General features: G+C 40.5%; 2 protein-coding genes across 6 annotated transcripts in view; both read right to left on the bottom strand.

Annotated features, from left to right (window-relative positions):
- The window catches only part of crhr1 (corticotropin releasing hormone receptor 1), a 165,774-nt gene that overhangs the window by 29,296 nt on the left and 108,960 nt on the right, over nucleotides 1-27,518 (bottom strand). For all 5 annotated transcript variants that reach the window (XM_058769345.1, XM_058769342.1, XM_058769343.1 and 2 more), the window contains 3 exons: nucleotides 16,862-16,982; nucleotides 12,936-13,089; nucleotides 12,210-12,270 (listed from right to left, as the gene is read on the bottom strand). In XM_058769345.1, the coding sequence (XP_058625328.1) occupies nucleotides 12,210-12,270; nucleotides 12,936-13,089; nucleotides 16,862-16,982 (336 nt within the window). The remainder of the gene's footprint in view (nucleotides 1-12,209; nucleotides 12,271-12,935; nucleotides 13,090-16,861; nucleotides 16,983-27,518) is intronic.
- LOC131536438 (zinc finger BED domain-containing protein 4-like) lies at nucleotides 21,386-26,067 on the bottom strand. The gene is made up of 2 exons (XM_058769347.1): nucleotides 22,377-26,067; nucleotides 21,386-22,143 (listed from the first exon to the last, which is right to left on the bottom strand). Exons 1-2 carry the CDS (start codon nucleotides 22,715-22,717, stop codon nucleotides 21,912-21,914), a joined length of 573 nt encoding a protein of 190 aa, XP_058625330.1. The 5' UTR covers nucleotides 22,718-26,067; the 3' UTR covers nucleotides 21,386-21,911.

Genomic DNA, 27,518 nt, shown 5'->3' with positions numbered 1-27,518 from the left:
CGCCACGGCCCTGTAAAAGCAAACGACAGTGCAATGTTGAGCTTCTTCCCCGACTTCTCTCCCGTGATGGCAAAGTTTTCAATGTACATGATGCAATTATTTATCTTTGCTTCCTCGTTATAGAGAGTATACATACCCCCTTTTTTATTTTTATTTATTTATTTATTTTTTTACTCCACTTTATTACTCGTGTGAATTCAAAGTTATTCTGTTCTCTTATAATAGGGCTAATGGCGGTGTTCTAGAGAATTGCACTGGCTGTCATGTTAATGTCACTGACTAAGACAAGGGAGGGCGGCAGCCTGGGGTTTGTTTTCACCCCAGTCAGTAAAAGTTCTATGGGGTGAATTTTCTTTATATTAATGGGTTCCCCTTCTGTCGTTCACTTCGACGTTGTGTCTAGTGTACAACACTAGGGGTCGCTCTTGGGAGCCCAAACACCTCTGACATATTTGAGAAAAGGCCAATGAAATTGGGTGTGCAGAATTTGCATAGCTGGCCACACCCGGATATCCGGGTATAAATAGGCTAGCGTAGCATCTGCTCACTCGTTTTGTTTTTCGGAGCCGATGCAGCGTCTCTTCGTGAGAAGCAGCACTCGTCGTTGGATCTACGGCACAGGTAGCTGTCTCTCCCTTTCATACACAGATAAGTGTCATGAGAGTACCCCTGGGTGCTTCAGCGGCGATCTTTAAGAGCAAATTTCTTCTAAAAGCAATTTCTCTAAAAGAGCTTCACGGGCGGAATTATGTGTGTCAACAAACATACCTTTCCATCCGTGTTCTTCTGGTGCGGGTTCACATCTCTCCTAAACGACCGGCGTGAGTGCTGTGTTCAGTGTTGGGTTATGCTCACGCTGAAACAACGCTCGTAGATGGTTTATGTCCCGCTTACGAGGACATGACCATAAGTGCATTGCGCTCGTGGCTCGTGTTCTCTTTTTTTAAGGAACGCGAGTCACCCTGACTGCTTCCCGCTCCGGTCCTTCTACTTCCGGGTATGAGGCCGCAGCGATGTGCATCGGGGGAGAGCAGGTGGAAGCGAGAGTAGTTCCGTCGGGGGATCCCCACGGACCTCTCGTTTCTTGCACACTTTGTGTCTTCCGGTTGAGCTTCCGAATGGGTTTGACAGCTTGTCTCAGTATGAGTTTAATCTCTCATTTGGTAAGAAGATGAGCTGTCTCTCGCAGCATCGGAGGGCGGGCTTGTGTCATCAGAAGCTGCTGTCTCAACTGAGCAAGCTTCCACGGGCGGGCTGAGTTTCAGTTTGAGGCAGGCGCTAAAATGGCGGCTGTGTTTGCACGGGTGGCCAAAAGCATCAGGCTGGAGTGGACTTCTTCACCCTTTTCCGAATGCTAGCGGCTGGACCAGACGTGCACGAGGAATTGACGGAATCGTCTTTTTTTTCAGCCAGGAAACGATATACCAACTCCTCCGTCCTCACCACCCTCGATGGGGGTATATGGGGGTCTCACAGGTGGAGAGTGCGATTGCAGTGCATTCTGCTCGCGAACGCCACCACTTGGTGGGGCCACCCAGGACTCCCGACCAGGGCCTGTAAGTTTCTTCGGCACTCGTGGCGAAGGCTTACATGGCTTCTGGACAAGCTGTGTCTGCCCTGACCATCCTGCAGGTCTACACGAGGGTAGTCCCGACCCAGAGGTGTTGCAGGAACTGTGCTCGATGACTGACTATGCCCTCTGGGCTACAAAGTCACGGCGCAGGCTCTGGGTAGGACGATGTTTACACTTGTGGTCCAGAAGCGCCATCTGTGGCTCAACCTGGCTAGGATGCGGGATGCTGAGAAAGTTCGCTTTCTTGATTCCCCCATTTCACAGGTTGGTCTCTTGGCGACATCATGGAAGAATTCGCTCAGCAGTTCTCCACGATTAAGAAGCAGACGGCGTCTGCTCATCGCCAGGGACAGCCCCTTGCGAGGACTGCCGAGGCCCCGCAATAGCCTGGGCCTGCAGTCAAGACCAATTAATGATCTAATTCTCACAGGAAGGTGGCACTACCAGCTCGGTAACAGGACACCAAGTACCCTTGTAAGGCTATAAGGTGCTCCTGAGACGGGCAGCCCAGGAAGGAGGGATTATCTGACCAGCTCGGGTCCACATCCGTTGTGGGGACGGGAGGTGGATCCGGCTTTACACTGGTCATCTGCCAGTCGATTGCTTTTTCTCTGGGTCACTCACACAGTGTTACTGACCCTCCCATGTGTGAGGGTCTAACGCTGACACCATGCATCAGAACCTGCTTGGACACAAACACTCTGTCTCCTCACGTTCAGATGCAGGAAATCTGTCACCTAGCCCACTTGATGCATGCTGGCGAACTCATGTTCCCTCATCCGTCAGTGGCGCATGTGACAGGTACCATGGACAAGGCACGGTGTGTGTTACAGGACGTTTCACCTCCTACCACTGTGCCTTACACTCCGATCAGCCACAGCAACCCTGCCTGAGGTACGTCGAAACTGGTTCCCCTGAGACCATTGGCAGGATATCTGGATGCTTGGCTAAGCCTCTCCAATCCCTCGCGATGGCTTCTCAAACCATTCGATTCGGCTATGCGATTCAGTTCGCCAGGCGCCAGCCCAAGTACAGAGGCATTCTGTTCACCTCGGTTCGAGGCGAGAGTGCTTCTGTCCTTCGGGTGGAGGTTTTAACCCTTCTCCAGAAGGGTGCAGTTGAGCCTGTCCCCCTAGCCGAGATGAAGAGGAGGTTTTACAGCCCGTACTTCATTGTACCCAAGAAAGGCGGAGGGCTCAGACCAATCCTAGATTTGAGGGTTCTGAATGGGGCCCTTCACAAGCTTCCGTTCAGAATGTTAACCCTCAAGCACATATTAACATGTGCCAGAAATCAGGATTGGTTCGTGGCAATAGACCTGAAGGATGCGTACTTTCATGTCTCAATCCTACCAAGGCACAAACCGTTTCTTCAGTTTGCCTTCGAGGGACAAGCATATCAGTACAGAGTCCTTCCCTTCGGGCTGTCCCTGTCTCCCCACATCTTTACGAAATCGCGGAAGCTGCCCTTGCCCCTCTCAGGGAAGTGGGCATTCACATTCTCAATTATCTTGACGACTGGCTAATTTTAGCTCACTCGCGGGAATTGGTTTGCACACACAGGGACATGGTCTTCGACCACCTAGCCCGATCGGGACTTCGGGTCAACTGGGAAAAGAGCAAACTCTCCCCTGTGCAGAATATCTCTTTTCTCTGTGTAGAACTGGACTCAGTTACGATGACTGCACGTCTTTCTCAAGACCGTGCCCAGTCAGTGCAGAAATGCTTGAGGGCTCTCAAGCGGAAAACAGCACCGTGCATTTAGCCCTTGGGAGGACATTTCTTTTCTACGGGCAGGAGTGCCCTTAGAGCAAGTGTCCAGATGCATTGTTGTTACAACAGATGCTTCCAAGACAGGCTGGGGCGCCGTGTGCAACGGGCATGCAGCTTCAGGGGTTTGAACAGGACCTCGGCTGCATTCGCATATCAGTTGCCTCGAGTTGTTGGCGGTGCTTTTAGCCCTGAGGAGGTTTTGACCCTTGATCCAGGCCAAGCACGTGTTGGTCCGGATGGACAACACAGCGACAGTAGCGTACATCAACCACCAGGGTGGTGTTCGCTCCTATCGCATGTCACAACTCGCCCACCATCTCTTACTTTGTAGCCAGCACTCCAAGGTCTCTGCATGCTACTCATATCCCAGGCGACCTCAATCGGGGAGCGGATCTCCTCTCACGACAGGTCTCGCTCAGGGGCGAGTGGAGGCTTCACCCCCAGATGGTTCAGCTGATTTGGAGTCAGTTTGGCCAGGCACAGGTGGACCTGTTTGCCTCGTCGGAATCAACCCATTGCCAGTTGTGGTACTCCCTGTCCGAGGCTCCTCTCGGCACGGACGCACTGGCACACAGCTGGCCCAGGGGTCCACTCAAGTACGCCTTTCCCCCAGTGAGCCTCATTGCACAGACACTGTGCAAAGTCAGGGAGGATGGAGAGCAGCTCCTGTTTATGGCCCCTCATTGGCCCAACCGGACCTGGTTCTCGGAACTCGTGCTCATGGCATTAGCTCCTCCCTGGCGAGTCCCCCTGAGGTGGGACCTTCTTTCTCAGGGGAGGGGCACGATTTGGCATCTGTGCCCGGATCTCTGGAACCTTCATGTTTGGTCCTTGGACACGACCAGGAGGACCTCAGAGACCTTCCACCAGCAGTGGTGAATACCATTACTCAGGCCAGAGCCCCCTCGACGAGTTGGTTGTATGGTTGTTGAACCCTCCGAGGCTACGCCTCATTCCCTCTTGGGATCTCATTATCGCCTTACAGGCCTTACAGGAAGATCCATTTGAGCCCCTTCAGTCAGTTGAGTTCAGTGCCCTCTCTATGAAGACGGCCCTCCTGACCGCGCTCACTTCCGTCAAGAGGGTGGGGGATCTCCAAGCCCTCTCTGTTAACGAATCATGCCTGGAGTTCGGGCCGGCAGACTCTCACGTTGTCCTGAGACCTTGGCCTGGATATCAAGTCAAGTCAAGTTGAGCTTTATTTGTCATTCCACTACATGCGGGGGCATACAGTGGAACGAAATGTCGTGCCTCACAGGACCACGGTGCTACATAAATACAGGCATACAGCAATGAAGTAAAACAATATAAACCTATACACAACTATCCTACTGATAGATTTTGACTATAAATATACTATATATAAAACATTTTTTACCTATACATAAACTAAAAAAATACAAACTATACAAACTATACGAGTGCTTCAGATAAATACTGTACATGTGCGAAGAGAAACATTGTGAGTCAGCAGCTGGCTGGGAAACAGTGCAGGATGATCTGTAGTGCATGAGCATGTAAACATACATATATTACTGAGTCTTTTTGTGGGATTTGTATACACACAGCAGTGTGTGTGAAAAGTGACCAGTGCACATAGAGGAGGAGAGTGTGCTACTACAGGTGGTTTGTACAGGCCCACTCACCTGTGTGTAGCACACTTTGATTGCACAAAAAAAAAAAGTTCCATAAGTTTCAGATGGTCCATGTTTCAGGAGGTAGGGGGTTTGTATGGGGGTTCAGAGAGGGGCGGGGTGATTTGAGTTCATCGTGTAAGGAAAATGTCCAGGATGGAGGGGAGAGCGGCACCGATGATCTTTGCAGCTGTGTTCACTGTCCGCTGGAGGGTCTTGCGGTCTGCTGCGGTACAGTTCCCGTACCAGACAGTGATGCAGCTGGTCAGCACACTCTCAATGGTGCCCCTGTAGAAAGTGGTGAGGATGGGTGGAGGGAGACATGCTCTTTTCAGCCGGCGGAGGAAGTGTAGGCGCTGTTGTGCCTTCTTGGAGAGTGACATGGTGTTGGTGGTCCAGGTGAGATCCTCTGTGATGTGCACCCCCAGGAATAGTGCTGCTGACTCTCTCCACAGTTGAGCTGTCGATGGTCAGTGGGGGGTGGTCAGCGGAGTTTCTCCTGAAGTCCATCACAACCTCCTTTGTCTTACTCACATTGAGGGACAGGTTGTTAGTGCCACACCATTTCGCCAGCTGTGCCACTTCCTCTCTGTAGTGTGTTTCATCGTTTTTGCTGATGAGACCTACCACTGTTGTGTCATCAGTGAACTTGATGATGTGGTTGGAGCTGGACTTGACAGTGCAGTCGTGGGTCAGCAGCTTGAAGAGCAGCGGGTTGAGCACACAGCCTTGTGGGGCACCTGTGCTCAGTGTGGTAGTGCTCGAGGTGTTGTGGCCGACACGGACTGACTGTGCTCAAGGTTCCCACCACTCCTTTCAGGGAACAGGTGGTAACATTGCAAGCTATTCCCTTTCAAGAAGGGGACCCCGACCTGTCTTTGTTGTGCCCAGTGCGAGCCTTACACACATACTTTGATCGCACTCAGAGTTTCAGATGTTCTGAACAGCTCTTTATCTGCTTTGGCGGACAGCAGAAGGGAAGGGCTGTCTCCAGACAAAGGATTTCCCACTGGATTGTGGATGCAATCCTAACGGCCTATCGGGCCAAAGGACTACCCTGCCATCTGGGAGTGAGGGCTCACTCTACCAGGGGCATGGCTGCATCAGCAGCCTTGGCGAACGGGGCCTCTCTAGCAGATATCTGTAGAGCTGCAGGTTGGGCTACACCTAATACATTTGCTAGATATTATAATCTACGAATGGAACCAGTTTCTTTCAGAGTCCTGAACGTCAGTTCTTTGACTCAAGAGATTGGTAGGGTGTAGAGCTTGCTGCCAGCGCTACTCCCCACAGGGTGGTTATGCGCTTATTCAGTCCAGCTCAAGTTCCTTTTATGAACTCTGGACTACCTTTCCATCATATAGCACTCCACTAAGCGGAGTTCGGCGGAGGAACTCGCTATTAGAACCCATTTCGAGGTAAATCCCCTTGAGTGAACTCTCGTATTGGGTTAGTGCTCCACAGATAGCGGCTCCTCATGTGGCCCCTTGTGTGTATTCTCCACTGAGTAACCCCTGAGGTTCAGTGTTCCCCTAGACAGACATTCAATCTGTCAACAGGTTCTGAGTTTTGGTAGTTCTACCCTTACGCGGAGCCCACCTCAGAATCCTCCCTATGTGGTACTTCCTCTGTAAGTCCATAGCTGGATCTTCACATGTTACCTACCCATCAGGTAGGATGTGATCTCCGTAGTGCCTTTCCCCCATGGGGGAATAGTCACTGTCCCAACGTTCACCACCAAGACTTTTCAGCTGAATATATAATGGTAAGTATTACCGTAGGGAAAAGGCTCCAGCTGAGGGGACCTTTGCCTTTATGGCGACTCTCCCGGATGTCGGAGAGTGAGGTCTTAAGTCTTGGGCGTTGGAAGGTTACGAGGAGGAGAGGTGCATTTGGTCGTGACACGCTGGCTTGTCAACATCTGCACCCCCGTGGACTTGTGACGCAGTTCGGCAGTTGAGGCGTTTAGTATAGGGACCCCTAGTGTCGTACACTCGACACAATGTCGAAGTGAACGATAGAAGGGGAACGTCTGGTTACGTATGGTAACCCTCATTCCCTGATGGAGGGAACAGAGACGTTGTGTCCTTCTTGCCACAACCCTAAACTGCCTCTGAGTGGGTTGAGACACTTCTCAACTCCTCAGAACAGAACAGAACGAGTGAGCAGATGCTACGCTAGCCTATTTATACCCGGATATCCGGGTGTGGCCAGCTATGCAAATTCTGCACACCCCATTTCATTGGCCTTTTCTCAAATATGTCAGAGGTGTGTAGGCTCCCAAAAGCGAAGTGTCGTACACTCTACACAATGTCTCTGTTCCCTCCATCAGGGAATGAGGGTTACCATACATAACCAGACGTTTTTTCGGGGAGGAAGGGATGGGTTAAAGGCAAACTTGAGATAATTCATTTGCAGTGGTATTACTTTTTCTCATTTGTTCAGTTCACTTATTTCAGGGGTCACCACACTCGGTCCTGGAGGGCCTGTGTCCTGCAGAGGTTAGCTCCAACACACCTGCCTTGAAGTTTCAAGTATACCAAGCAAGACCTTGATTAGCTGGTTCAGGTGTGTTTGATTAGGGTTGAAGCTAAACTCTGCAGGACACCGGCCCTCCAGGAACAAGTTTGGTGACCCCTGACTTACAGTATTTGTTTGATAGTAATGACTGAAATTAATATACTAAGTTGTAATGTCAATGGTTTAAATTGCTCCTATAAATGTACAAGTTTTTTAGAACTATTGCGATGAAAAAAGGTTGACATTGCTTTAATCCATGAAGCTCATTTGCGGAAGGATGATGTTCATAGATGCAATTATTAATATTATGAGGTGGTCTGTTTTGCTGCGACTGACAATAAAACTAAACTATATTTCCATTTTAGACAGAAATAGTGATAATGCTGGCAGAATAGCTTGTATGAAGACTATGGTTGGGAATAGGAAGATAGCATTTCTCTCAGTTTACGCACCATGTAGTCCAGATCCAACTTTTTTTTTTTCTGAACTATCTACCTATCTCACTGATCTCACAGACTTTGAGATTGTTATGGGAACATATATGAACGCTGTAATGTCCAATGAACTTGACAGATCTGGTGACAATTTTTCTAACTCCCAGACTGTTTCTACTGAGCAACTTAATCAATGCATAGCCTCTTTTTCATTAGTAGATGCATGGCAATTATTCAACTCCTCTCAAAAATCATACACATTTTTCTTAGCTAGACACAAATCATATTCACGGATTGACTTCATTTTTGCTTCCTCTTCCTTGACCTCAATGCTACTTGAAGTCGACATCTTTCCCCTTTCTCTTTCAGACCATAGCAGTAATTTTTTGAAGCTTTCAATTACCCAGTGACCTTCGCGAGCCCCCAAATGGCACTTTAATTCTAATTCATTAAAAGATGAGTCTTTTTGTGATCAATTCAGAAGTAAACTACGTGAATTTATTGACATCAATAAAGGCTTGGTAGATGACCCACAGATATTGTGGGTGGCGACAAAGGGCTTCATAAGGAATTTCTCAATATCATTTGCTTCCTTTCGCCAGAAAATTCACCGTAAGAAAATCTCTGACCTGGAATCCAATCTCCGATCATTAGAACAGGCAAACCAACACACTTTTTCTGATCGTAAAATTGAAACTGTTAGGAAAGAACTTAATTTGTTATATAGAGAGAGAGACGAATTTCTTATTCAAAGATCCAGACAAAACTATTATTTTCAAGGTAGCAGACCTAGCCATTTACTGACTCTAAGACATAATAGTGAAAAATTTGCTAATATTACAGTGGTGAAATCTCAAAATGGCGAGGTTCTGACTGACCAGAATAACATAAATGACACTTTTCGTTCCTTATATTGTGATCTATATAGTTCCAACTCTAAATGTGCACCCACATCTTACACTTCTTTTTTATCTATTCTTAATCTTCCACATCTGTCAGAATCAGACTCTGAGTTTTTAGCTAGGCCTTTATCACTTATTGAATTAGAATCATCGATTAAAGTTATGAGCAAGGGGAAATCCCCAGGCTTAGATGGCTTACCAGTTGAGTTCTATTTGACCTTCTGGTCCGATTTGGGGACATTTATGTTAGATATGATGCAATATTCAATTGATCAAGGATCCTTTCCACAAAATATGAACATGGCCATTATATCTCTCCTACTAAAAAAAGATAAAGACTCTACTTTATGTTCTAGTTACTACCCACTTTCTCTAATTGGTACAGATGTTAAAATTTATGCAAACGTTTTAGCCTGCCGCCTATAAGGCTTTAGGACTAAACTTGCTAATCATGATCAAACAGGGTTTATTAAATCTCGTTCTGCTTCAGATAATCTGCGAAGACTACTTCACATAATCTCCTCATCTGAACAATTGATTTCTCCCGCTGCTATACTCTCTTTAGATGCAATGAAAGCATTCGACCATTTGGAGTGGAACTACTTGTGGGCAGTGCTAGATCACCTTGGTTTTAGCTCTAATTTTATAATTATGATTAAAATCCTCTATGCTAATCCCTCAGCCACCATTCTTACTGGCCAGATAAGTTCACAATCATTTCCAATTGGAAGAGGCACCCGCCAGGGTTGCCCTCTTTCACCTTTACTGTTTGCTTTTATCTCTAGAACTTCTCAGCTCAAGCTGTACGTCAGTCAGAACTTTTACTTCCTATATCTGTTAAGAACACTTCACATCACATATCTTTATTTGCAGATGATATATTGCTATTTTTAGACAATCCAGTTCTATCAGTCCAACACGTTTTAAATTTATTTAATCGGTTTAGTAATCTATCAGGGTACAAAATTAATTGGACAAAGTCATATCTGCTCCCTCTCAATTTTTGTGTTGGGTCTGCAACATTTTCTGGTTTTATTCCAGTGGTGCATTCTTTTACATACTTAGGTCTAGATATCTATCCTTCCTTGCAGGATATTGTTTAAAAAAAATTGGAATAAAAACTTTGCTAAAGTCACCTCAGATCTGGCAAATTGGACGCATCTTCCTACTTCTTTCCATGCAAGTATATCTGTTGTTAAAATTAACATCCTTCCTCGCGTTAATTTCTATTCATCTACTGTATGATTCATCTATCCCCACCTGTTGGCTATTGGAAAAAACTTGATTCAGTAATCTCTCAATATATTTGGAATGGTAAATGCCCCCGAATTAAATTATCTACTTTACAGCGTAACAGATCAGATGGTGGCTGGTTCTTTCCAAATTTTAAATTATACGCTGACTCCTTTACTCTTCGTGCACTGTCAGCCTGGTTTAAACCAAATGTGTCAACCTCATGGTGGGACATTGAAGAATATCTTGCTTCTCCACACTATAGAGCATTTGGTTTTTGCTGGTGTCTCACTTAGACAATGTAAACTTCGTTTTGGCCCTATCATAACACATTTTATTTCTACTTGGAGAACGGTGACCAGGAAGATAGAGCCAAACTTGAAATGGCATCATCATTCACCTTTGTTCCATAATAATAATTTTTTATCGGGTAAAAACCCATTTTACTGCCCAAAATGGATTAAATGTAAAGTAAATTTCTTTGGTGACATTTATGATGACAAAGGCCTAAAATCATTTGAAGATATTAAAGCTCTTTTTAATCTACCAGGAACCTTCTTTTTCATGTATCTTCGCATTAGGTCTGCGCTTCGCACATATGGAGTTCCCTGGGATGCACAATTGCCTGTACATCCCTTACGAAAAGTAATCCTTCCCAGTGATAATTCTGTTATTTCTGCTTCAATTATTTAATCTTTTCTCCTCAAACAATCATATAAACATAACATCCATAACAACTATCTGGTCTAAGGATATCAGTGGTGACTTACAAACTTTATTTTCTGATCAAATTTGGGAGACAATCACATCATCCTCAAAAAACCCAAATCATCAGATAATCCATTGGAAATTACTACATAGACTCTATCTGTTCCCTTTAAAACGCTTCTTATATGCATGTGTCACCTTCCCCAAACTGCAATTTTTGTCCGCAGGGGGCACTCGGTACATATTTATATTTTTTTTGGGAATGCTCTGCACTTTCTCCTTTCTGCTCTCAGCTTGCTCATGACATATCATTCCTATTAGAAAAGGATGTGGTTTTGACTCCAGATCTTGTCTTCTTAAATTATTTTTCTGAATTAGCTCTGTCTCCGCAACAGAGAAACTTACTTTTAGCTGCTCTTACTGCTGCAAAGAAAATGTTAGTTAGTCGCTGAGTTCCTCCCCATTCAATGACCAGACGTGTATGGAACTATCTACAGCTCGTATTGATGGAGCAAAGACAAAAAATTTGAAGACCTGGAGTGCCACTTTTGACATTGTTAAATCTTTTGTTTCTTCTTTTTGATGTACGATGTATTTATTTAATTTTTTTCTCTTGTGATTTAAGTATTACACTTTGTACTTTTCTCCACTGCAATGTTTTGTATTTTCCTCAGCACAGTGTGGGTCTGCCTAGTGGGTCGGTGGGTGGGGGGTATGACTGCAGTCTAGATTGGAATTGGTGTGTTATGTTTTGTGCTATCCTGAACTGACTGCCAATAAAATAATTGTTCACAAAAAAAAAAAAAAAAAGGTGCCATTCTTGCTTTGTTTTATCTCCAACACTGGTGGAAATACTTTCTTATATTACAATAATATCATATTTCATGTGCTTAATGTCATAAATGTCATACATGAAAAATGAATACTATATACCCTCTACCCCTGTTTATTATGAAAAAATTAACATTTCTCATTCATTGTTTGTTTGTTAAGTTTCCCATCTTGAGACTGAAGCAGCTAATGAGGGCTTTAGTAGAATATCTGCCCTAATCAGTCCTTTTAAATTGTCTAATAAAAGCGTGTGTTTGTTTATTTGTTTTTATTACAGGGGGTCTTTTTATACAGGAGATCTTGTACTGTATATATCATGTCTTGACTATTGAACTCTAGAATGTTTACATCAATTTCGTGAGTAGCAGGCGTTAATTAGCCTCACTCAGAGCGCAGAGTGCTTCTCTGGCTTTATTGTGAATCGATTGTTTAATGACCAGAGTGAGGGTAGATGACAGAGATAATTGGAGTTAATCTAACCTTTAATTGCTTTTATTGTAAATGAGGTGAGGCAGTTTGTGTGTTTAGAGTAACATGCAGGAATTATACAGAGATAAATAAGGAAGAAAATGGAAGAAAGCCTCAGCATGGGAGAAACTCACTTTTCATTGTCATAGTACAGCTTGCCAATGGCCCAAGCGACGATAATGGGGAATGGAATACCTGTGGAAAAAAGCAGAGCAAATTTCCACCCACTCTGATTAGTTTGAAAAATCAAAGACATTGTACAAACAGTATAATTGATACTATTAAGGAACTGTGTGATAAATCCTCGGCAATGACTCATTTGCAATGCATTCTTAATGAGGAAAATCCAAGGCTTGTTTATTCGCATAATAATAATTCGCCCATCGTTCAGAAGAGAACCTGATCAAATTGCAGTTCTCATTAGTGTAATTATCAACTACTGTAACTGTGTCTCCTTTTCAAGTTATTAATTGACAGTAATTTAATCTCTGATGCACTTTAAAGGCAACATGAAATCAGAAATGACCTTATTTGCTTTCTCAGTTCTTGCACTGTGTCCAAAAATTGTTTGTCTGCTTAATTTTTAATCATAATTCACTTCTTCAATTAAATAATTAAACCTCTTTGGCTTATGTCATAAATCCAACCCTACATATCCTATATGATATTGAAGTAAAATGGATTGTGTAATGTGTGTCAGACTGACTTTTAAGTACATAAAACATTATGTCATTCTATGAAACAGGTGCCTTTCCCAGGTAATTTCATATTTTCTTTTCTTTTTAAACAAGTCATAAGTTTCAATATGCATGATGCAAAATCTGTATAATTTCCATCATAGTGCATCATGGGATACTTACACCAGCCTATACAGATGAACATCCATTTCCTCAGTTTGTCAGTGGAGTATGTCAGTACTATGGCTGTGTGCAGATAGCAGCCCTCTCCAAACATCCAGAAGAAGTTGGTCACATGGAAATAATTATATGCTGCTGTAACCAGCCTGCACCAGATCTAAGAGCGATGAGAGAAAGAAAAATCCAGTTAGATGTTTAGAAACTGTCCTAAATTGTGCCTGAGGAGATCACCATGCCACGTCTTGTTAGCATTCTCTGTTTTAAAATGCTTTTATTTTAATAGCTTAAGGAAATGAAAGCTTGTGTGTATGTGTGTTTGGAAGGGTTAGTCTTTATGACTGAAGCCGAGTTCAAACACCAAGCAGGGGATAAAACCTTTTTACTCCAAGGGAAGGGGCATTACAGATGGGTAGATTGGGACGGGGGTCTGAAACGAGGCCTTGGGATGGAACAGATTTAGATTAAAGTATGATGAAAGCCAGTGGGTTATGGCTTCTCATGACAGGACTATCAGAAGCACAATACCTCTTAGGATGTAATACAAACGGTCAGTGTCAAAATGAAAGTCTTACTTCTGAATACGAAATCTTTAGGTTTTGGCAGATCAAAAGTAGTTTGACTAGATTTGGACAATTTCAAAGGGAATTTTATAAATTGGGATTTATTTTTAAGTTAAGAAAACAATGTAAACACTAGTGGTAATATCAAGATGTCAAGAGTTCAAATCCCCAAACCAGAGCTTCTCTGTTGAAAGGATATATTATTGGCCCGGTGTTTTACTTAATTTATGCAATCTGGCAACCGTCTTGCAACTTGGAATTATTGGAATTAGGAATTTCTATTAGTTATAATATTAAATATTACTTATAATATTTTTATATTGCTTGTGTTTCTTGAATGAGGCCAACTGAAATAATTAAATAGTTCATATGAATAAAATGCTTATCAATTTACAGAACTAATACATTATACTAATTTCTACTTTAAATAAATGCCATTTTTAAACTTTCTATTAATCAAATAATCCTGAAAAAATGTATCCCGCACATTTGCTTTCACAAAAATGTTAAGCAAATACAAGTGCTAAAACACAAAGCTATATAAGGAAAAATAAATAAATAAATAAACACACTTATATACTTTAAAAAAGCTTAAATTAAGAAATCATTTAACAACAAAAAAGGAAAAACATGAAAGACAGAGATGTTAAAATGACAGAACTGGATGGGAAAGCAGAGATGCTTCTGACATTTGCAAGAGACATCCACATCAGAGGGGCTTGTGTGTGTGTCAGCCCTCTATTTAATCCTGTTTAATCCCACCCGCCGCTCCTTTGCTTTGGCCATATTTCATTGCTGGGCCCTGTCAAGTTGTTGTCTCATGAGAAGATAAAAAAATCTGTCACTCTCGGCTAAAGATTGAAGATTACAGCTGTGAGTTATGACTGAAGTGGGAATTCAAGTGTCACAGAAAGATTATAAATTTACAGACATCTGAGTTTTCTTTAAATCTGTAAGAGAAAGCAAAAACTCAAAAAAGGGAAACCATTGAAGGTTTATTGCTTCCCAGCATTAATCAGTGAGCTAATTATCCATAGACCATTACATGTGTTCTGTGGTAACGATTTTGTTTCAACATGTGAAATAGCGGAGGAAAATGAAAAGCTTCTTCAGTCATAAAGTCCTCTGGCTCTCAGAAGTACTTCAGCAGAATTTTACAACCGTCTTCCATAATAGGCCCCCTGGTGTAACAGGAATTTAGGACCATGTAGAGATTATAAGCTTCTTTGGGATCTTTATTGCTAATTTTACAGTTACTTACTGAACAATGTCTTTCATTAACAGGCATTGCACAAATTCTCCACAAAGTGACACTTTTCATAATAAATGTGTCATTTTGTGCTATAAAGCTCAGCGAAAAGCTGTTTGCTCTGACTTGTGAGCCGTTTCTAAACAGATGCAGCTTGTACATATAGAAAAAAAGACATAATGCAAAGCGCAACCTCGTTAAGCAAAGAGGATTGAGGCAAGATGGTCTTTGTATAAACCAAGATGCAACTGGGTTCACTTGCTTGAACTGTAATTGAAACGATTCAAAACAAGTGCATCAATGACACCGTGTATTTACACAGTTTCCTTCACATTTAAACAGCCTTCGGCTCTCCATTATGTCCAAGAACGCTCATTTTATTTCATCTAGACAGGTCGACAGAAGGCATTTGTCCACAAATCTTTTCTTATCACTTTTAAACATCTCAAAGGAGCTTTCTTTGAATGGAAACTAGGAAAATTAGGCCACAAAGACCTGGAGGAATGCTTAATAACCACTTCCGCCTTAAAACCCCTTGCAACTTTTTGCTTTCTTTTTTAAGTTTCTCTCTAGGGGAGTTCAGAGGTAGAACTGATGTGCTGCCGTGCAAAATCTTAGCATGAAGAGCCAATTAAGTCGGCCCTTGCATAAAATACAGATAAACAGATACAAATTATGCTTTGGCAAATATGAAAGATAAGCATCAAGGACAAACATGGCACAATCAAACTCTGATACTTTCTGAAAAGCCATGTGCATCATAAAGCACGAGGCTGAATTTGGATGTAGATGGAAAAGCCCCTTGGGACTGATACTGACGTGTCCGTAGATGAATTAATTGCTTGGCTCAGTTGATTAAGGAAGCACGGAAATGTGGAGGGTAATTAATTCTTGGGGAAGCATAGCGAATGGTGACTCAGGGGCCGAGCTGTTTACATTCCCACCCAAAACACCCACCGACACACATCTAGTGCCAACAATGCCATACACTCTGAGACTAGTTAGATTTCCATGTCTATTAGAGTGCAGAAATGGAGACCCAGGTGTCAGGGACAGTTTTTGAATGCAGTTAAATGAATAGTTCACCCAAAAATGAAAATTTGCTGAAAATTGATTCACCCTCAGACTCTCCAAGATGTAGATGGGTTTGTTTTTTCATAACAGGATTTTGAGAAATTTTGCATTGGATCACTTGCTCACCAATGAATCCTCAGCAGTGAATGGGTGCCATCGGAAAGTTCAAACAGCTAATAAAAAAAATAACTATAACCCACAAGTAACAGAAATGACTCCAGTCCATCAATCAACATATTGTGAAGCAAAAAGCTCCATGATTGTAAGATACAAATCATTAAGGATTTTAACTTTAATTCTGTTGCTTCTGGCCAAAAAACCTGTTCATAATCGATATCACTTCCTCAGAGAAAAAGTCCATCCCCTGTTGTCCTCCCACATCAAAATCCAACTGTATGCCCTGTTTTAGTGAATCTGTTTTTCAGATCTGTGCATATTTTTCTCCTGTTTCCGACTAGATTACTTTTTTTTTCTCTGGAGAAAGCATTATTATGGATTAATGACTCATATTTTTGCTGTAAACAATGGATTGAAATGAAAAAGTCTTAATAATGGTTTAGTTTCTTGCAAACATGCCGCTTTTCACTTGACAAGACGTTAATTGATGGACTGGAGTTGCGTGGTTTACTTGTGGATTATTGTGAAGTTTTTATCAGCTGTCATTCTGATGGCACCCATTCACTGCAGAGGATCCATTAATGAACAAGTGATGCTATGCTAAATTTCTCAAAATCTGTTCAGATGAAGAAACAAATTCATTTACATCTGGGAAGGCCTGAGGGAGAGTAAACTTTCAGCAAATTTTCATTTCAAGTGAACTATGCCTTTAATAAACTTGTGTTTGTCTGCATGTGTAGCAACAGAATGAGAGAATAACATGGGTGAAGAGAGAGAAATAGTGAGAACGAACAATGGATGGAACAAAAAGGTGGGTGTGCACGTGTTGTGAGAAATAACAATGGATTGTGTGTGCACTGCTTGTGTATTTTGAAAAGAAAAGTAATAGGAGAAGGAGAGATTATTTGTCTACATATGTGTTTACTCACCACATTGCTCTCATGCACCTCTGGGTTCATGGTGAGCTGCACCACGAACCAGGTGGCATTTCGCAGGATAAATGCTGTAATCAGGTTCCAGTGGATGATATTTCTCAGACACCGGATACTCCTGAGAATGGAGGGGAAGGAAAGATGGAGGAGGCGAAAGATGGAAGGAAAGAAAGAGTTAAGATGTTAGATGAAAAACACTCTTCCCATCAAGGCTTTTTGTTGTCTTTTTCACAGGGTGTGAATGCATTCACAGCATGACTTCATGTTGTTTTATTGGTAGATCCATTGTGCTGTTGAGTTTTCTCAGTGTGCGGTCCCATCAGAGCACATTATGTTTATCTTTAAATGGCTCACCAACTGTGTGAAGCGGTTGCATCTTCAAGTAATGCACATTTCATATTCCGAACTCATATGATATACACACAGGAAGTGTACTTATTAAAAATATAGTAAAATTAATTAGATTATATGCCGTTTAATTAACATAAAGGGACAGTTCACTCATAAAAAAAAAAAAAAAAAAAATCTGATCATTTACTCACTCTCATGATTAGCTATATGTATTACTATGTATTATCTATATTATCTATCTATATAATTTTCTACCTTCTGTGGAGCACAAAAGAAGATATTTTGAAGAATCTTGCAACTGAACTGTTTTGCTACCCTTTTTGGTAATCTTTTATTTTTTAATGTTCCATTAAACTTTATGAACTGTCTTTTTTGGGTAAACTATCCTTTCAACAACCACCTCTTTGACAGTGAAAATGTGCTGTTTTCCCATCATCATCATTCTTTTGTTTGATTCATATCCGTTAGAATTTTGGTATCAGGGTGAGAAGCCATGAAAAATGGTTTGGTACTTAAAATGATAATAAACACGGTGCCTAACAGGCTTTCTTTGTGTGTTTTATACTGTTGAAAATGTCACCAGTGCCTCAAGAGAAACATTTGGATCGGGCTGCCGCTTTGAAAAGCTACATTCCAACATTTCAGCATTTTACAACAGGTTTCCTGGTTCTGAAAGGCTTTAGAAGAAGCTGCCCCAATATGCAACACACTAAACTGGCAGTCAGAATAGTGTCAATCTGAAGCAGGTCAAGAAGTTGAGGGCAAACTCAATGCACTTTGAGTAACCTTGGCTTTCAGACTGACTGCCCAGATTTGTGTCATCAAGCGATGAAAGGTTTTGCCCTTAAAACTGTATATAAACACAGTTACAAAGGCTATTTACTGCACAATATTCCTTTATGTTGTATATTCTCATGTGTGCTGGTATATACGGTAGGAACAGCATCAAGATGCATTTCTCTGCAAGCTTCTATTTTTACTAACACATCTGCTTAAAAAATTTATAACTGGCTGTTTTGTTCTGCTGCTGCCTTGCGACTGAGTGAGAATTTGTTATGGAATGACCTTTGTTTGGCCTCAGGACTGTTTATATGTGACATCTATCGGGGTGTCACGCTGCTATTTTTTTATAATGGGGCTTCAGTGCCAGTCCAGGCTCAACTTTGCACCACTGGCAAGATGAAACAATAAAACAGGAAAAAAGAACAACCGCTTTTTAATAGTTAAGGGTAAGATGTGTTAAGCTTTTTATTAGCATGCAAGAAGACTAGGCTTCAAAACATTTTCAGAAATAAATGAATCAACATCACATCTGAACTTGACAGTCAGTGATCCTCATGCATTTTCATTCTTTCACCGTGTGTTGTAAATTACCCTCTTTTTCTGCTTCTCTCGCATTCTCTTAAGTTATGGCATAAATAATAGCAGTGCGACTCAAAGGTCAACTTGCCTGTGATATCAGCTTCGGGCTGGAGCCGGTATTTACGACTGACCAAAGCCCAACAGTGACCTCCAAATCAAAGCAGTCATCATTTTTAGATAAGCAGCAGAACTTCCCGGATCAGAAGAATAAAAGAAAAACTTACAGAAGCATGAGTAAACTCTTAGGGCAGTTTCTCAGTGCCACAAACAAACACCAACAGGGTCAAAAACCAACAGAACTGATTTAGCAGCCAAAAATGAGAGGAAAGCACCATTAAAGAACTCTATTTTGAGGAATGTAGATACTTCAGTCTCACTGCAGAGGACAGACGGTTTGGCACAGTCATCTTCATAATGATCCCATGAGACACATTTATAGATCATAAGGAAAATGGGCTGGCGTTCTCCATGCATGCTTAAGGTTGAGTTATGCTAGATGAAATGCACCCTGAAACATGAGGTTTTATTTCTCATCTACTTCCCTGGAAATGTTAACCCATTGAGGGTTATTAAGCGATGATTAACAGATAAATGACACTGATTTTACATCATATATTTAACCCAGTTTTTCATATTTCATTGATTAGTTTAAGTTCCATTGGCTGCTGGACAGGAACATAATGTTGTCATGCATGTTTATGCCCGTAAGAGCTGATTAATATCCATCCTTCACTCTCTCTATGTGCCTCTGACCTCTTTTCCAATTAACTCTGACAGCTCAAAGGAAACAAACGTAAAAAACAGAGAGATGGAGGTTTTGTTAAATTGACCTCAAGCAATAAAATGTGCCAAACAATCACATATCCTGTCAAATAACAATGAAACAGGATCTTCCATGACTATACACTGTCATAGATTTAGATTTCTAAAAAATTTTAAAAACAATCTGGAATGCTTTTTTTTTTTTGTAAATGTTAAACTAATGCATTTTCACATTCACCTCAGATCCGCAAACACACAAATCCCATAAACACACAGTTAGCAGTTGCCTCAGTGGTGCATTTATGTCTCATCTCAGCAGGAAGCTGCTAGTCTGGGGAAATTCATTTACTGCAAAGGATGCAAGGAAACAAATTATGGCATTGCTCAGCACCAAAGCCTTTGTCTCTCTGCCTGTGCATCTCATTAGCAGATCAAACTTAAAAAGAAAACAACATCAGCATGAGAAGCAGAACCTTTTTTATTTAAGCATTTCCTTACAAAAAGGCAAAAGAAGAACATTAGTTTTTAAAATATGCTTTAGTTTACAGTTATATCTTGCAAGTTTTTCACCTTTTCCAATGTTGATTTTTGGGGGAAATATGCAGAATTTATTTAAATATAGTAAACAGAGCTGCGATAACTACAATTTTATTCTTAGCTTAAAGCATCAAGAAATTAGAACAGATAGAACAACTGACATAGATAAAAGGACCAAATGATGGATGGACAGATCTTTCAAAAACATAAAAAATGCACCACTAGAATTGTTTAATTTTTTATTTTTTCTCCAGAAATGGGAATGCTAATGGACATCTTTCTCCAGGTATAACACACCTTCTTGAGATATAAACAGCCATTTAGCTGTAATGGTAACATATCAAAGAGATGAGATGTCTTGAAAGTGACATCAGAGAGTGGCTCCATTAGAGCTCTAGAATAAAGATAAAAAGTATCCGTGAATGCTCTTTGTAAAAGCCTCTCTCACACAGACATGGAGTCACTATTCTTTACCCAAACCAGATCCTTTACCCGAGACAAAACTGCATTTCTCAGCTGGAAGCTCCACCTCAGCTAATTATTTTGACTGTTTGTCAGATTGTACAGCAAGATCAAGGTACCGAAACCACATTTTGTTTGAGAATGGATATAAATAAACTCCCGCCTATCAAAACTATCTCTGATAAACATGGTGGGGAGAAAGCCATCTGACATCTGCAGGATAGATGGATGGATTGTGAAAATGATGATGCAATTTTCCTGGTGACAGATGGGAAGGCACGCCGTCTTCTGAATGGTAATCGCCAGCTTCAGAGATTTATGAAGAAGAGATGAGATGAGACTTGACGTTTAAACTCAAATCTTCACTGATGTTTATGAATGGCGCCTCTGGTTTATAATTGCATATTAGAGGTTATCTGACTAAGTGCCAAATCTGCCGTCAAGCGTTCTCATTTTGTATCTTTTTCATCCAATTTGATTATTAATATTACAATAAGAGCTGTCAATTTAACACATTCATTTAGTACAATTAATTATACAAAAAAATGAAAGAAGCTACAAAGAAAAATCCATTATACCAGCCTTAAAATGGGGAAATGGATTATGTTAAATTTTATGGAAATAAAATGAATCACGTATTGACTTTTAAAGCCAATATTTGCAAAAATATTTAAATGTCTATTAGGGATGCACTGATACCATTTTTTAAAGACCGAGTACGAGTACCGATATTTTTTTCCTGGTACCGATACCGATACCTGTTTTTAGGGATGTGGAAGTTTTCCAAGTAATGACACAGTGAGACTAAAAATGTTATAACAGTTTCTCTGTAATTATGAACAACTGTAACTCAAAAAAAAAAAAATTTCTGCTTGTCACAAGGTTGTGAAAGTACAAACAATTTTCACAGTATCTAATAATTTCCATAACCAAACCAAGGGCATAATAAAATAATAATAATAATAATAATAATAATATATATATATATATATATATATATATATATATATATATATATAAAACATTTCTTTATCAACCTGTCACAAAATCGTCAAAAAGCTACAAACTAATTTCACTGAACAAATGTTTATAACATAACACTGTGTAGCAATGTTCACTGTTGTGTAACAATCAAAAGTGTACAGTGAAATATAACAGTGAACTGTCTAATCATTGTGGGCAACACAATAATTGTAAGTGTAAGTGTTCATAAGCCATTTGTTAAGGATGCTCCTCAGAGCATTTGTACAGCATATTTTTACTTTTGCAATAATTTTTGCAAGATGAAAAGTACAAAAGTAAGTTTTTCAAAAGTAAGTGGCAGGTTTTTTTTAAGGAACAGAAGCATCTCTGCATGTTCAGCTACAAGCCTGCTTCTGTTGTCAGTCAGAATGTGTGACACTGAGCTGAAGAGTCTCACTTTCCACATTGATGCATGGGGCTGAAAGATATTTTTGTGCCATTTGAGCCAGAGCAGGAAATTGCAGATTATTAACTGCCCAGTACATGAAGGGTTTCTCTGAACGACGCACAGTGGTCTCTCCAAGGTATGCTTCCAGCTGTATGGTTCAGCTTAGTCAGCTCCAGCTCTTCTCTCAGATGCAGATGCACATTCATCTGCAATTTCTTCAAAAACACTGTCCAGACTGCTACCTGGCCTGTCGCTGTGAGACCTTTTGTCAGCTGGTGCGGCATGTGTCTCAGGTGTGGCTGTCTCTCCCACAGATATTTTTTGCAACTCCAGTATCAACATTTCGTTGGCCTGCCTGGCAGTGTCTGAGTTGGAGAAGAATCGATCTTTATACCTTGAACAAAAAACAATGATGACATTAGCATTTGTTCCGTGCAGTTAAAAAAATATAAGAAGAAATTTAAATTACTCTTGCATTTTTTTTTTTTTATTGAATCTATCACCTCAACATCTTCTACATTTTATTATTGAGCAAATTAAAGCTTATCCATTATAACTTAATTTATAATCATAATTTTAGCAAAATTAATTAATCAATTTAAAATTGAGCACACAAATATTAATTACCTCGGATCAAGTAAACTTGCAATGCAGTAAAGTGGGTTTTGCTCCATGTTGGAAAAGCGCCTCTGCAAAGCATCAAGCAAAGTGCTCTTCATTGTTTTGATTCCGTGGTCCTCATCCATTTGTTTCAGCAACAGTCTCTGTAGCACAGTGACAGCAGGAATTACATCTGAGGCTAAAGCATCTGAAGAACTCACTTGACGAGTCATTTCTTCAAAGGGCGCCAATACATTTACCATCTTCTCCAGAAGATTCCACTGGTTTGAAGTTAGAGTGGCAGGGAGCTTGTTTTCAGACACATATACTCCAATCGCCCGTTTTTGCTCAATCAGTGACTGTACCATGTAGAATGTGCTATTCCATCTTTTTATTGGTTGACCGAGCTATATCTGAATATCCTGTAACCGAGAGTATGCCAAGTGGCCGACTATTTTGCGCCCCACTCCCACAGCCTTTCACGGACAACAACATGACAACGGACAACAACATGGAAAGAACTTTTGGGAATTGCCCAAGTCGCAAGCATTTCCTCAAATATGCTCGCTATCGCTAGACCAGTATGTGAGCCTCGACATTGCTTTGCATGAAGCATGATTTGCTGTAGAGTGAAATTGCCATCTATTCATTGCACCGTTAAGCCGATGAAAGACAATGATTTATACTACAACTCCAAATGTCAGTAGTAAAGCAAATTGCTTTCATGTCATGCAACATGCTCACAACATGCTTTTTCACTGCGTCATATATTTGTGGCAATATAATATCTGTGACATGACGGCGACCGGGAATCTCGTACTTCGGCTCCAAAACATTAACAAGGCAACGAAATCCCACGTTATCGACGACTGAAAGCGGCTGATCGTCAAGAACAATGAATTGGGTAACCACCTCTGTTATTTGTTTGGCTCTCGGGTTATCTCTTGTCATGTTCTCTCGTCTTGCAAAGGTTTGCTGCAGGGTTGGTTGCTGAGTGCTATCGTTACTGCTAGCGGCAAATTCTCCGTACTCACTTTTGTGTTTCAGTTTCAGATGTTTTATCATGTTACTCGTATTATAAGTACTGCTTTTTGTACCTCCTCTTGATATTTTTGCAGGGCAAAGTTTGCAGTCTGCCATGCGTGGGTTGTCATCATTAATGTTGAAATATTTCCACACCGCCGAGCCTGACATTCTGTCGCTGCTGCTGGAGTCTCTGTGCACTGAAAGTTCTGTCGATGACATCATGGGGTATCGGTCTTTGGTATCGGAGTGTTTTTACGAGTACGAGTGCATGAGCTCGGTATCGGGCCTGATACTGATACCAGTATCGGTATCGGTGCATCCCTAATGTCTATTTAATGCTTTACTCACCTGTCACAACAATGCTGTATTATTATTATTATTATTATTATTTTGTCTAAACTTTGTATTATCTTAATTTTGGGACTGTTTCTAAACAAATATTGATATACACAATATGAACTGTGATTGATTTAAACAATAAATAAACATATCATGTGATTAATTCATTATTTTGTAATGAACTGAAAGCCCCTATTATAATGTGTAAACGACAAGCAAACAAAATTTTCTGTGCATGCCATTCAAAAACAACCATAGCTACTGAAAACACTGCATTTCAGAGGTCTTTGCCACAAGTCTGTATTTGATTTAATTTCCCTCCTCAGTTAACTGACTGCAATTGTTAGTGTGATGGATGAATGTAGACAAACAATGGGAGCGGGTGAGGATGACTTTTATCTTGAAGGAGGACGGTTGTGAGGCCAGTGTTGTCCTTGTGAAAACACAAGCTCTGGGCGTTTAGCAGCAAAGTATCTGCCGCTTATACGGTTCCCTGACCTCGTTCACACAACACTTTGAGCAGCTGCCTCTGACATTACTTTCTCATTAGTTACGGATGGTACACCCACAAATCTTCGCACATAAACTGCACACACACACACACACACACACACACACACACACACACACACACAATCAAACTAGCAGTGTAAATACACTATGCTGGCAAGTGTTTGTGTGTAAATGTGGCTGCATGCAGATGTGGCTGTACTTTCTGTTAATTAAGTCCTGTTAACATGGTCTATTGTTAGAGATGTGATTTCCCACACAATGCCAACTAATAAATTTGTCTTTTACTGCAACTTTCATTAATTTTACCCCCTGCAGTTTTCAGTTGCTTCATTTCACTTCAAAAGGAGAACTGATTAATGTTATTCATGTTTACAACATATATGTGTGTTTAAAAATATTGTTGATAAATGAAAAAAAGCATTCCATTAAAATGTGTTGATTTGTATTTGTTAAAAAAACTGTAATTTCTCACCCTCATGTTGTTCTAAACCCATATGCTGATAGGTGAAACATACAAGAGAATGCTTTTTGGTAACACTTTATTTTGATGGTCCCATTCTGTTGACACTAAGTAATGTTGCAACTACATGTCAATAAACTCTCATAAGAGTATTAGTAGACTGTCTGCTTCATATCTGCTAACTCTTTATTGTGTTTGTCTCCCAACAGATGTTCTACTGACTATAAGTAACTTTGCAAGAACGTGTCAACTTAATCAAACCCCAACCCTACCAGTCAATTAATACACTACTAACAATCTAATGAGAGTTAGTAGAAATGTAGGTGCAACATTACTTATAGTCAATAGAATGTGTTAAAGGGACCATCAAAATAAAGTGAAACCTGCTTTTTTAATTAACACTTTTTATTCCCCAATACTAATCACATTTGTGAAGTGCCAAAAAAAACAGCAAAATAGGTTTTATGCTGCATAAAATGGCATAAACACATTAAAAAGTAGACTATATGGCAACCCAGGTTCATTCAAAAAATAAAAAATAAAATAAATAAATAAATAAAACATGCCTGTAACGCCATCTTTGCGAAAAAATATTATGTTGCTTGCATGCTTTGTGACACTTTCAAAGTGAAATGTCTAATGAGTGGTGCTAAAATAACATTCAGTTTTATCCAAAACAGATGAATGTGAATCTGGCAACATTTAATTACAAGACTTGTACCCGAGTGCAAGTGCAATGCTGTACTAGGTGAGCTATCGAGCATGTTTCCATACAGAGCTGGTTATGTAATGAAAACAAGCAAATCGTGCACTATGGTAAAAAAAAGTTTTAATGAAAAAAAAAAAAATCATAATGTACTGATATTCTTCCCTGTGGAAGAATATTTGTAGAGATGCCACATCTATGCATTGCACCACGATTGATGGTTTCATGCATGTATCATAACCGAGTGTAATGTGCCAGTTTGAATATGTGAAATGGAGAATGAAATTTGAAAAATAAGATTTCAGTCTGTTCCTTACACAGACTTCAGAAGTCTTTAAAAAAACACAAAAGACACATGTACTACTTTATGGTTCTTTTATGATATTTTTGTCTTTTAAGAAGCTTAAAAAACTTAAGAACCGTTGTATTGTATATCAAAGCCGTGCATAAAGACTCTCCTTTTGTAATCAATGGAAAAAATAACAGCATAAAGGCCTAAAACAACATGGCGGTGAGTAAATGATGAGTAAATGATTTCCTTTTTGTGTAAACTATTCAATACAACTCCCTAAAGCTCAATGACATTTTCAGCAAGTGACTCTTACCTCCCAATGACCTCCTCCAGTAGAAGTACACATGGATGTCCAGTGTGGCTCTACTGGAGTGCGCTGTGATTGACCCTGTTTCCCATCCCCCAACGCCCCAAATGACCCTCTAAATCCCTGTGAGCCACACAGGAAAAGGCCACATACGAGATGCCGATCCAGCCCACATCATCTGGACATGAACTCTATATGATAGCATGTTTGTGTGCGACACATTAAGCATGAGCAAAGACCTAAATTATTCATCATTAAAAACCGAGCACCAGAAAATCCATCCCTGATCTATTAAGAAAAACAGTGCTATAATAGATAAAGGACTCTGTTCCTTCTGGATCGATGAGCACAAGCAAACAAAGATGATGAGGTTTGAGACGTAAGATTAGAAAAAATGAACTCAACTAATAGATGATGGCTTCTGCTTCTGCTTCTGATTCAGAAACAATTTCCTAGATAAATAAATAAAGTGCACACAAACACACACGCACACACACACACACACACACAATAGCAAACAAAATTTGTGTAGCACCAGTTTTTACTCAGAAACTGCTATTAAATTTCACAAACAATTACAAAGAACCAGCAAGAAACAATTTAAAACGTGAAGAACAGATTAATTTAAAAACGTAAATGTGCATACTGTATATTAATATCTATCTATGCTATTCTTTGTAAATCCACATGAGTGTACAGTTGTATTTCCTTTTCATACAAGGAAGCTGTTTCAATAGTTTGTATATAAATTAATGCTGATGATGTTCAAAAATAGCATAATTGACTGGGATAGGTGCATAACTATGCTTTATTAAAGGTGCCATAGAATGAAAAACTGTATTTATTTTGGCATAGCTGAATAATAAGAGTACCGTGAGCCTCAAATACCATTGTTTCCTCCTTCTTATGTTAATATCGTGCGTGAAAAAGACCACCGAAAAAGAGGCGAATCCCAATATAACACAGACTGTGACATTACAGTCGGGATCATTAATGTTTACGCCCCCAACATTTGCATGACGTATACCAGCTCATGTTCTAGGCCAGCCGACACCGGACCTGCACAGCCGAATCATTGATGCAGTGTTGCCAGATACTGCTATTAAAACAAACAAAAAACGAAAAATAAACTGGAATTATTTCAAATCTTTTGCAATTAAGATATATCTTAATAAGATAATATTGCTGACCCTAAACTGCAACGTACTACTTTATTAACTTTCTAAGGTGTCAAAAAGAGTGAAAAGACAGATCCAAAAACGCTTATAACCGCTGGATCTGGCAACACAGAGGCTGCGTCCGCAGCCGCGCCCTCACTCTCTTAAGCCTCGTTCACCCCACCAGTGTCTCGCATAGGGCTGGGCGATATGGCCAAAAAAATTATCACAATTATCACGACAAAAAATTATCACGATAATTTTTTTCATATCAGTCGATATCGATAATTATCACGATAAATCTTTATTTCTTTCAAAGTTTAAAGCCAGAATTTTGCTCCAAAGTGAAAGTTGTAGAAACCAGACCAA

This window comes from Onychostoma macrolepis, chromosome 03 (genome assembly GCF_012432095.1).
Source record: "Onychostoma macrolepis isolate SWU-2019 chromosome 03, ASM1243209v1, whole genome shotgun sequence".
Classification (NCBI taxonomy): domain Eukaryota; kingdom Metazoa; phylum Chordata; class Actinopteri; order Cypriniformes; family Cyprinidae; genus Onychostoma; species Onychostoma macrolepis.
Note: the sequence above shows the minus strand (reverse complement) of the source record. Positions and strands in the feature narration are given on the sequence as shown.